The sequence below is a fragment of the Strigops habroptila genome, chromosome 10 (genome assembly GCF_004027225.2).
Source record: "Strigops habroptila isolate Jane chromosome 10, bStrHab1.2.pri, whole genome shotgun sequence".
Classification (NCBI taxonomy): domain Eukaryota; kingdom Metazoa; phylum Chordata; class Aves; order Psittaciformes; family Psittacidae; genus Strigops; species Strigops habroptila.
The window spans coordinates 42,573,917-42,585,881 of NC_046359.1; the positions used below are offsets into that span (position 1 = coordinate 42,573,917).

Sequence of the window (11,965 nt, forward strand, 5' to 3'; positions counted from 1 at the left end):
ACACCCACCACCGTAATTAATTTGGTGCTTAATTAGTCCTCCTCCAATTACCTTGGCTTCTTCCACAGCTGGTATGCGTAAGGTGAATAGCAGAGTAAGGGAGCACAACCACGTCAGGAGCGACAGCTGAAACTGAGCCACAGCAAACGAAATCGTTGCATGTAACAAAATGACAGCAAAGCCCTTGATTCCCAGCAACAACCAGCAGGCAGCCATTCCATAAACCATCAAGCACCATGGTTTATACTGTTAAAGAAAAGTGAACAAGTTTTAGTTTGATTATTTCTAAAGAAAACCAACCAACCACTCAATACCTGTGCTGTCTTACACAGGGTCAACAGTGGAAACAAATGCAGTCAACAAGGTTAAGAACACATATAGAATCATAGTCAACTGGGTTGGAAAAGATCTTTAAGATCATCCAGTCCAACCATCCCCCAGCACTGCCAAGGCCACCACTAACCCATGGCACTGAGGGCCTCGTGTGAACACTTCCAGGGATGGCGATTCCACTGCTTCCCTGGGAAGCCATACAGGGAAACCAACTGTATCCATAAAGGATGGGGATACCTGGAAGGGCTTTCTGTAGCAGCGTGTATGAAATCCAGAGCCTCCCTGATCTGGGGGAGAACTTAAGTTCCTCCTTCCCTTCCCCAAACCAGCAGATGAGACACCACATGCCAGTCATTTCCCACAATCATACAATCATTTAGCAGTCATGCCAAAACCCAAGCGGTCATCACCTCACAGTCTTGGAAAGCAATAACTACAACCTTCTTTTGTGTAGAGGTCAAATGACACTGGTTAATGGTTCACAACAAAGCACAGGTTTTCATGGGTTGGAGGCTCAAGTCTCCAAACACCAAGGCAACGCTCTCACCCGAACATCATCACAGACCCACTCACACAACGGGATTTCCCACACTCACTGGCCTCAGTGCCAAGTTTCCCATGCCCAGAGTAAACTGAAACCCACAGAAACCCCCTGCTGTGAAAAAACTCCTTACATACCTTCTCCGCCAAGAGCCTGGACACTTGTGATACCAGCAGGTGACCAGCCAGAAGCCACAGTATACGTTCCCTTCCCCATTCGATCCAGTAGCTCCACTCAAAGTCCATGGGGTCCTGGAGCACCAAGGGAATTGGTCACTATGTCTATTTGGCCATAAAAGCATGTTCTTACAGGAAACATCTACACACTAAGTCCATTATCCAACACCACAGACCCCCACATCTGCGGAATGTCACTTCAGCAATCCAATTGGATCATTTACAGCAGTGAGCTCCGACAGCACCATTTTGACTTTCAGTGGTGTGAAATGCAGAAGAGCTTTAGGTGGTGTCACAACTCCTAAAGCCCCTCAACTGGTGCTGAACCTGACCAGTAATCACTGCCTTTCCCCCAGAATGCCAGGGAGTTTTCTAACTGTGAAGAGAGGCACCCCCCCACACCTCCTCCCCAGGACATGGGGAACAGGCTGGTGACTGCACAGAGATGCAGACTGCAACAAGGATCCTCAGTCCAGCAGGGCCTCGCTTTGGTTCTCCATCAGGAAGCTTCTCAGGAACTAACAAATTAGTCTGCTACTACTGATCTGGGTCATCTCTTCAAACCCAACAAATTCACATCTTTGCTTGCCCTGATCCTTTTAATTTTAGGACTCTTTTTTCCATGTAGAAAGGAAGAAAAGCCATTTTGGACTACACTGAACCCATGCAAAGTTTAGCCAGGAATTTGTATTTTTTTCAACTTGGCTGAAAAGGCACCTTGCTGGAAGAGGAGTTTCACTCCCTGTTTCAACAAACCTAGGTGGGAGCAGATGAAGTCAGATCAGCTGGAGATTCCTGTGACATGGGGGTTTTAACTCAATTATGTAAGAGGGACCAGCTGGTAGCCTTCTATCCTATACAAAGCCCCACTGAAAGTTCATCTCCACAACTGCTTTATGGCTTTCTCGAAAGCACACGTCAAGAGTCCCTTACCAGGGCCTGAACACCAAAATACTTCATAGATGTGCATTCCTGGTCTTGTGTAAATCATTCTCAATATTAGTTGCATGTATCAGTTGCACTTCAGAAGGATGTGAGGTCAAAAGCACAGGGAGGAGGTTGCTTTTTGGCTTGGGCGCCAATTTTCTTATTAGTTTGGGGTATTTTTTTAATACCATGTTTCTCTAAGCCTCAAGAATCTGTTCTCCTCTATGCTGTACTACAGACCAACCAAGAGGAAAAAACGTGTTCACTGATCTTCAGCTGATGTTATCCAAACCACCCAGTGAGAGGAAAAAGGGGGAAAAGGCTGCAGGAAATCTCAAAGGGGATGATAGTTTTTAAGGCCAATAGTAAACCAGAAGGTTATTAAGTAATTAACAAAGGAGAAACACTTAGTCCAGAGATCAAGAATCAAAACTTGGGTTATGATTCTCAGATCTAGACATACCTGGCAAGTTCCTCATTAGAAACAGATTAAAATTAACTATGAACATCCATATCTGCAGAGTTACTACAAACTCTGAAGCTAAATCAGAAGCTCGGGTGAGCAGAAGGCATGGAGACATGCATTCACTTTACTGCCACAAAACAAAAGATGCTGTTACCTGTCACCCATCCTACCTTTTTGAGGCCCCGAAAGAGAGTCCCTGGTTCCAGCCCAAACTTTCTGTCCATCGCAGCTTCATACTCTGCAGAGAAGAACAAACCTTTGCTAAGGACAAAGAGTGGGGAGAATCACAGAATCACAGAATGGTTTGGGTTGGAAAGGACCTTAAGATCATCCAGTTCCAACCCCCTGCCATGGGCAGGGACACCTCACACTACACCATGTCACCCAAGGCTCTGTCTAATGTGACAGAGAGTCGGGGATGTGGAGCAGCACATTCCCACAAGGCCTCCACTGATAGGGACACTGAAGCTCATCACCACGTCACCAGTCACCAGGTGAGCTGCCCAGCCAAGCCGTGGCTCTGCCCTGCCACGAAGACAAGGTCACTGAATTGCTCAGAGATATGCTTTGATTTCCCCTTGCAACAGGGGCAGCAGCTGACAGCAACTAACCTCTTACCACATAGGATCTGCACTAACCCTCATTTCCCCTCTTTAAAGGCTACCTGGTTTCTCCCAGCAGAGTAGAAGGGACACACAAACCTGACAGCAACCAGTACAGCAGAGCAGGGCAAAGCTGCTCTGAGAAGCCACCTCCAGAACCCACTCCCATGCAGCCTGTAGCCGTCTCTGCAGAAGATGGGTGCAGAGCCCTGTACCCATCTACCCACCACTACCCCCAGGGCCCTGCCTGCCAGCTCTCCTATTCTTCCCTTGAGCTTTTCTGAGAGCCACCTAAGGTCATTAATGTAGAACACCTTGCTGATTAAATCCTAACAGCATGCAATACCCATTTCTCTAACAAGCCTCTCTAACTAGCATACTTTTACCAGATAATACCACCTTCACTTCCCTTAAAATACCAATGTGCTAGAACACAGCTTCTTTTCACCTACAAACTCTATGTAACTTGTTTAAACCCCCACTCCTCCTCTGCACAACACAGCCCCACTGAACCACAAGAAGCCACTGTAGCAGCTACCAAAAGATTACTCAAGGCACAGGCAGGTGTTTGGAAACAAACTGATCCCAAAGCTGCACAGATGCTGCTCTGAGCCCACCACACAGCACAGGAAGCCACCTCTTCCCTGACACCATTGCCAAGAGCCTTAGGACAAAGCTCTCTGCCCCGCCGGCACCCGGCTGCCGCTTCCTCGCCCAGGGCTGGTTCGCAGCCAGGAGGAGCACAGGCACTCCGTGCAGGTGAGCAAAGTAAAAACCAACTCGGGGAGAACAACTGGAGCCGAACAGCCCCGCGCTGCAGGAGCGGGCGCACCCCCAGCTCGGACTTACTTCGGGACACTTGGTGCGCCTCGTAGAACGCGTAGAGGTGCGAGCCCACGGCGAGGAGCCCGTAGAGGCGCATTTCCCAGGCCGGCAGCAGCATCGGGCTCGGAGCTGCCCCCAGCGAACCCGCCGGCCGCCTCCCTGCGGGGAGAGAGAGGATGGGAGAGGTGTCCCGCCGAAACACGCCTAGGCACCGAGCACCGGGACCCCGGCGGGCCGGGCAGCCGCCAACCAGCGCCCCTCGGGCCGCCGCGCTACCGGGGCCCTGCGGGAGGGCGGGCACGGGGCACGGAGGCGGCCTGGCTCCGCCGGGAGGCCCACGGGCCAAGGGCTCAGCACGGCCCGGGCCCGGCGGGGCTGAACCGGGCCAGGACCGGACCCTGGCTGCTCCCGCCGACCCGGGACTGAGGGAGCGGAGGGGAGGCCCCGCTCCCCCATTACCTGAGGAGGGCTCCGCCGCCGGGAGCGGGAGGAGCAGCAGCCGCGGCCCTCGGCGGTCCGGATCGCGCCGAGGCTCCAGCCCCGCAACGAGCAGGCAGCGACCGGCAACAGCACAGTCCCGCCGGCCCCCCGTGAGTTACCGGACGGCGCCGGAGGGCGGGAGCGGGGCGGAGCTCCGGCCCCTGCACGCCCTCTCCCGGCCGCCGGGCGGCGCCGCAGCACAACCAGCGCGGCGGAGCGAGGGACTGCGGCCGCCCCGCCGCGCCTCGAACCCGGCGGCTCCGCGGGGAGAGCGCGGCCGGGCGGGCTGCGAGGCCGCCTCCTCTCCGGTGGGGCCCGGCCGCGGGTGCCCGCAGAGCTACCCCGGAACTCGTTATCTTTGGACACGAACCACGCACCGCAGGGCTGCGGAGAGCCTGTCCGCGGGCTTGCAGCAAACACCGGAGCCACCTGGGTACGAAGTGGGCGTGCTGGTCTGTGTTCCCGTAGCATTTATCACGACCTGACAGCGGATGCAGCATCACAGACTCATTCAGGTTGGAAGGGCCCTCTGGAGATCACCCAGTCCAACCTCTGCCAAGGCAGGACCACCCAGAGCAGGTCACACAGGAACGTGTCCAGGCAGGTTTGGGATGGCGCCAGAGAGGGAGACTCCACATCCCCCCTGGGCAGCCTGTACCAGTGCTCTGCCACCCTCACGTAAAGAAGTTCTTCCTCATGTTGAGGTGACACTTGTTGTGTTTCAGTTTATGGCCATTGCTCCTCGTCCTGTCACTGGGCACCACTGAGAAGAGTCTGGCACCATCCTCCTGGCACCACCTTTGAGATACTGATCTGCATTGATGAGATCCCCTCTCAGGCTGCTCTTCCCTACACTAACCAGGCCCAGCTCCTGCAATCTCTGCTCATAAGAAATCCTCACCGCTGCGGGGTGTCCTGGGAGGAGAGTGCCGGCTGCAGGCTGGGACAAGCCAGGGGGTGGCACTGGGAGCCAGCCACCTGCTGCAGGGAACAGTGACAACACGGATGTCTTCTTCAGCATATCGGCCTCTGAAAAGTTGTTTTAAGAGGTGTTGTGTGAATTAACACCAAAGTAAAAACGAAGGATTGCAGCCAGACCAAAAGGGTGTCTGTGACAGCCTCTCACAGACTTTTTTACTGCCTGCTGGAGTGCAAGGTACATTAATGCAGGGACCCTAGTTTTACAGTCATCACAACACAACCTGAGCACTTAGCGGGTCTGAAGAGCACCACCAAACCAGGAATGTGGGGCTGGAAGTGCTGGTACTGACAACCACCTGATGGATCAACCTGTATTTTAGCAAGGGTTCCCTCCTCCTGGCACTTCACACACAGCTAACAAACCTCACTGCTCCTAGTGTTACAAAAACATTGAATCACAGAATAGTTTGGGTTGGAAGGGACCTTCAAAGCTCATCTAGTCCAACCCCCTGCAATGAGCAGGCACATCTTCACCTAGATCAGGTTGCCCAGAACCACATCCAGCCTGGCCTGGAATGTCTCCAGGGATGGAGCATCCACCACCTCTCTGGGCAGCCTGTGCCAGTGTTTCACCACCCTCATTGTAAAAAGCATTGACTTTCCAGCCCAGAAGGTTCATCTGACCTTGCACCAGGTGACTCTCTGTTGACATCAGTGATGTAACTTTCTAATGGGGGAAATACTTCATATCCTTTTGGATGCCATCTTGCCAGATCTTTAAGATCCTCCTATAAAGAGTATTTCAATTCCCCTGATCACCCTGAGGCCTGCTTTGCATATTCAAATTCCTGTTTCCTGATCTTGGAAAGCCAGGCTCATGTCTGATGCTCCAGGTGAAGTCCCATCAGTACAAGGGTCAAGTCTTCCCTATCTGAGCCAGACATGCATCTCCTGATGTCTCTGAGAATCACATCTGTCCATCAGATCCACCCGGTGGTCTTTAATCATTTTGTCTTTTGCCTCCAGTTTTTCTTTCCACCTCTCTTTGCCAGGGAATGACTGACCTTCAGTTTACAGTGTCAGTTTTGATAGCCCCTAGGTGTATATTGCATTTGCTCTGTGGAACTACTATAAAATCTCAAGGTCAGGTGCATTCTTCTCTATAATACCCAGATCCTCTGCTCTGCTGACACTGCTCCCCCAGTTCTTGCCCTCGGCAAGTTAGTCAGTACCTTACCCCTCAGAAAAGACAAATACGTGACAGCACCTGCACAACAGCGCTGGAGCAGCAGTCCTGGGTGTGTAAAACCATTCCCACTCGGCACTGCAGCCGAGTGCCGGCCACTAAGGGTCAGCAGAGCTTGCATTTTCCTGCAGTTCTGTGGTTTCTGGTCACCAGTGTGAAGCCAGTACAGGCAGCAGGCCCTCTAGATGGCTGCATAACTCAAACGGTGTGCGTGCAGCAGCGGTGCTGCAGCCTCAGAAAGGGAAGGGGTCTAACAAGTTACAGCTTTTACACCAGGTTACACTGAAAAGGACATCGTTATCATTAGTTATGGGGTGACATGGAGCTGCTGGAGCAAGTCCAGAGGAGGCCACGAGGGTGATCAGGGGCTGCAGCACCTCCCGTATGGAGACAGGCTGAGAACATTGGGGCCGTTCAGCCTGGAGAAGAGAAGCTGCGTGGAGACCTCAGAGCAGCTTCCAGTGTCTGAAGGGGGCTACAAGGATGCTGGAGAGGGACCTTCATCAGGGACTGGAGCGACAGGACAAGGGATGATGGGTTCAAACTGAAACAGGGGAAGTTCAGGTTAGATCTAAGGAAGAAGCTCTTCCCTGTGAGGGTGCTGAGGCACTGGCACAGGGTGCCCAGAGAAGCTGTGGCTGCCCCATCCCTGGCAGTGTTCAAGGCCAGGTTGGACACAGGGGCTTGGAGCAACCTGCTCTAGTGGAAGGTGTCCCTGCCTGTGGCAGGGGGTTGGAACTGGATGAGCTTTTAAGTCCCTTCCAACCCAAACCATTCCATGATTCTATGACATCCAGGAGCCCATGTATGCTCTGTGGCCAGGTGAGCAGCTGCCTTTCCACGAAGGTCACTGCCAAGCCCATGGAGCAGAAACACTGACAAACTCTGGCAATGGTCCCACTGGAAGGTCTCACTGCCTGGACTTCTACACTAGATGATTTTTTTTTTTTCTTTCCTCCCTCTTATTTTAAGGATTTTATATAGTAAAATGTGACCAAAATCTCAAGATTAGTTGTAAACCAAGATGCTGAACATCCTGGCACAAATACCTACATGTTGACATGGTCCTCACCATTTTAGGCACACAAATAAAAGTGAGTTCTGCTGCTACTACAGTCACTGGCAGGCAGTGGAGGAACCTGCGTGTAACAGCCATAGAAAAGCAGCAGCAGAAAGCCCCACTTCTTATTTGATCCACAAGAAGTAGAGTGTCTGAAACATCTCTTGTCCAGTGTCCCAACAGCTGCAGAGGCCTGGCAGCCTCTTTCAAGGCATCTGCCCCTTAGGAAGAAAGCGGTGTGATGCTGCATACACATGCAGCAGGTTTCTCCGAGGCCAAAAAGAGAATCCACTTTGGGTAGAGTGATGATTTGTGATGGTAGAGATGTTTCTCTGGGACAAATTCAGAGCATCACTTCTGCTTGAAGGTTTGTACCACTCTTACTCACTGCCAGAATGGCTACAGAGTGCAGGGGCAACAACCTGCCAAAAAGGTCCATGTCTGTCTTCACTATTGGGAGCAGCAGGAAGGCATCCAGTCCCCACCACAGCCTTGGTGAACACTGGAGGGTGCACTGCCAGCCTCTTGCAGATCAGTTCAAGCATCACTAGAAGACTGTCTCTAGCAGATGTTCATGTCCCCTTTTTTAATTTCTATCTCTTTTGAAGCTGCTACCGCACCTGAGTTGAAAGTGTTGGGTTTTCACTGTCAAGTAGTAAGAGTCTCCTTTGTTATGTGATCAGGTGTAGGTACGATCACCAGAAAGTTAAGAAAACAATTCCAGAATCAAGGAGGAGAGAGGTAGCAGGAGGCCTTTTGAAAGGGCCCTTACTATTGCCTTTCTGTGCAAGTCCTTTTGTGGTCTGCTCACTATAGAACTCTACATTTCTAGGGCATGGGGCAAGGGCACGAGGCAGGGTGGGTGTGTAAAAGGCAGTGAGGTGGCCAACTGGGCATTTTGCAGCTGGGAAAGCAAAACAAAGCTTGTGGGTTTGAGGAAACCCATATTTTCAACTTGTCATTTGTTTCACATGCAGTGAAGTTGTCAAAATGAGTACGAATCCAGCGGTAGAGTCCTCAGGCAGGCTAAAGCATCGAGCTTCTCACTGCTTTTCTGAATACAAAGTCCCTGTGGGAATTACAAGCAGTGCCCTAGAGCTCTCTCTCACAAGTTGGTAGCTCACAGCATTGAACCAAGCCTCTTGTTTCCATTCAGCCTGTGGAAATCACACAGTAATGCCCCCCCTGTGTGCATCATCTGAATAATGGGACAAGATCAGCACCCACTGAGAGCCTGCAGATTAGAAGTCCAGCAGCAGACAGGAGGATGAGCTATGTACATTAAGGAGAAATTACAAGTATGACAAGAAATCTCCACGTAGCAAAACAGCAGTATTAAAATAGAGAGAGTCGGAAACATAAAAGGTGTGGCATTTACAAAGAGAGCCAAGTGAGTCTTCCAATAGCCAAGTTAAATATGACACAACCGAGGTTAACATGAACCCTCCCTCTGGAGATCTCAGACATGAAGTTACGGACTCTAGGAAGACAACATCAAGTTTGCCCTTTTTGTCCTGTTTGGCTTGGCGAACGTTACACTAAGTTGGTCAGCATTGCGGGTAGCTCCATCTTTACGGGTTCCTCTCTCCTCTGATCCCCAACCCTCAAACTGGCTCTTTGTGAAGTGCAAACCTCCCCCCCATCACCTTTAGTTGTATCTATGTAAACATTGTCTATAAAGAGGTCCTTGCAGTCACAAAGTCAGTACTTCTGTACACACAGATATAATCATTTTCCTGGCTTCCTTTTAATGAATCTCTTGCATCTTTGAGAACTTGTTTCATGCTCTGAGGCTGGAAAATTACCAGCTTCTGACTGGGGATTCATAAAATTACTTTTGGAAAAAATACAGTAAATTAGTATTGTAACTAAGCAGCTCACTGCTGGATCCATGCTGAACATCTCAGAGGCTTCCTCATCAATACACTACCTGCTTTGCTTAACTGAAGAGTCTTTTCATGGATTTCCTTACCCATTCTTCCCTCCACTGAAAGCAGTATTGGAAGCAAAGTCATACAGCCTTGCTGTCACCATGGATGTTGAGCCCACTTGTGTACACTTATTATAGCTGGCATGAGGTTCAACTCTGCTACCTTGATCATGTCTGAGTCTTAGTTAATCATGCGTGATCCTTAGTTTCTAACTAGTCAGCTATTAAACACAAAGGCGGTTTTGGTTTTTCTTTTTCCCACAATACTGTGTAGAAGCTGTCTAGCTTCAAGTGTGGAATGATGGGAGTTAAGGAGATGGCAAGTCAGCTCCTATGTATCTTAGTAATCGTATTGAAACCTCCCATGATTCCTAGTGAGGAAGCTGATAATCCACTACTGGAGTATTTAAACACTTCAGTGTTTTGGTTTTAGTGGTGGCCTTGGCAGTGCTGAGCTAATGTTGGACTCGATGATCTTAAAGGTCTTTTTCAACCTAAATGATTCTATGATTCTATTTCAGTATCTTAGCCATCCTTGGGCAGAACAGATGGCCTAGTCCAAACATGGGAGAAGGAATTCTTAAGAAACATCCCTTCTTCAGGTATTACTTTTCTTGTCATTTTTAAGTACTAGTGGAATTAAATTCAGGAAAAAAAATGGCCAGGTCATAGCCAGTTTATTTATAATAATATTATAATAATTTATTTATAATAGCCAGTCTATTAAAATTTACATTATTACAAACAATGGCAAGACTCTCACCTGACCTCCAACAGGGCAAAATGTAAGTGATTCAAAAGGTGTTCCAAATTTAGTTGTACTGAGGTTGTAAATCAGATGCAAATCTCATTCTATTACACCATATTACACACATCTTTTTTGGTGGCATAAGAAATCACTCCTATGTGTGCACATCTATATTTAATCCATAGCTATCTTGCTGAAAGCATTGACATTTTAATCAGTTCAGTGAAGGGAATAAAAGTAGAAAAATACATCTCAGATTACTATATGATAATTGACAAAACCTATCCAGAGAGAATGGCCTCTCTTACTGCCTACTGAGCAAGTTTCCACATTTCCCAGCTCTTCACATCGCTTTGCTATATGAGCAGCCGGTAAAGGATCAGTTCAGCTACCACAACCGCTTGTATTTAAATAATGACTTCCTATTGTTTGCCATGTCCTTATGAAAGAGTGGGGATACATTCCAGGTTATTTCCATTTGGCAGAATATTATTCTTTTGTCTTTTTAAGGTCTGTGAAACTAAGAGGGCTCAGTGGAGCTGCCTGTACCCAACATCACCAATGGAGCCAATCCAGCCCTGTTGAGAAGCCAGTTGTTCAGACAGAACCAACAGAAGATTCAACTTCTCCCTCACAGCAATCAAAGGTACAAACCTCAGTCTTTTATGTCAGATTTCTGGTAGAAATATTGTTTCTTACAAACATTTCTTACATCAGAATTTGATAGATTCTGATACCTTTTATGAATGGATTTTGCTACATCTTAGTTTCATGAGCAATGCAAATACTTCCATAGTTATTTAGGCTGCCCTCTCTTCAGGGAGTGTCCTTTTGTTCCATGAGCATGTGGGGCCTCAATGATGCCTCAATTGCCAATTGTTCATTCTAAGCTCTGCCACAAAACAGATATTAAAAACTCACTGAATCCTCAAGTCAATGCAGTTCTACTAGTGGCCACAGTCATGCACGCTCCTTGGCTACCTGGTGCATTTGTGGCTTTATGGCTGCAGGGTCCCATTCCCTTTACACACATCACACTTAGATCAGTCTGCACCTGCCTCCACATTATGTTTGAAATCAGAAGCTTGTAGCTGGTTTCCTAACTGAGCACATGGATGACATCTTAAGAAGTAAAGTAACATTATATTACTGGTTAGGAGGAGCCATCCTCCAAGGATGTATCAGAATATGAATTCTTTTGTATGCTTTATTTGAGAGGCTTGCTTGCTTTGTGCATTGACTTCCCTCTAATTTATCTCCATTTTATGTTACACCTTTCTATGAAGAGAGGTTAGTACTCCAGGATCACAGAATCCCAGACTGGTTTGGGTTGGAAGGGACCTTAAAGCTCATCCAGCTCCAACCCCCTGCCATGGGCAGGGACACCTTCCACTAGAGCAGGTTGCTCCAAGCCCCTGTGTCCAACCTGGCCTTGAACACTGCCAGGGATGGGGCAGCCACAGCTTCTCTGGGCACCCTGTTCCAAGCCATAATAATCCTGACTTTAGGATGCAGATGTTTTCTATTTTGCTTCTGTGTTTATGTAATAGGTCATAGATGTATATAAATTATAAGAAGTGCTCTGTCATACTGGAAGCCTTTCTTAGATTGTTCTTGAGATTATGACTTTCAATAGGAAAAGGAATTCCAAAGCTCTCTTGGTGCCTGTGTGAAACACCAGCAACATCCCACCCTTTGCAGATAATCTCT

General features: G+C 48.9%; 1 protein-coding gene across 1 annotated transcript in view; it reads right to left on the reverse strand.

Annotated features, from left to right (window-relative positions):
* The window catches only part of HHAT (hedgehog acyltransferase), a 157,510-nt gene extending 153,025 nt beyond the window's left edge, over positions 1-4,485 (reverse strand). Inside the window, exons 1-5 of the mRNA XM_030499829.1 lie at positions 4,330-4,485; positions 3,895-4,029; positions 2,614-2,681; positions 1,012-1,125; positions 52-246 (exon numbers count right to left, since the gene is read on the reverse strand). Of these exons, the coding sequence (XP_030355689.1) occupies positions 52-246; positions 1,012-1,125; positions 2,614-2,681; positions 3,895-3,988 (471 nt within the window). The 5' untranslated portion in view covers positions 3,989-4,029; positions 4,330-4,485. The remainder of the gene's footprint in view (positions 1-51; positions 247-1,011; positions 1,126-2,613; positions 2,682-3,894; positions 4,030-4,329) is intronic.
* Between the last annotated feature and the right edge of the window lie 7,480 nt (positions 4,486-11,965).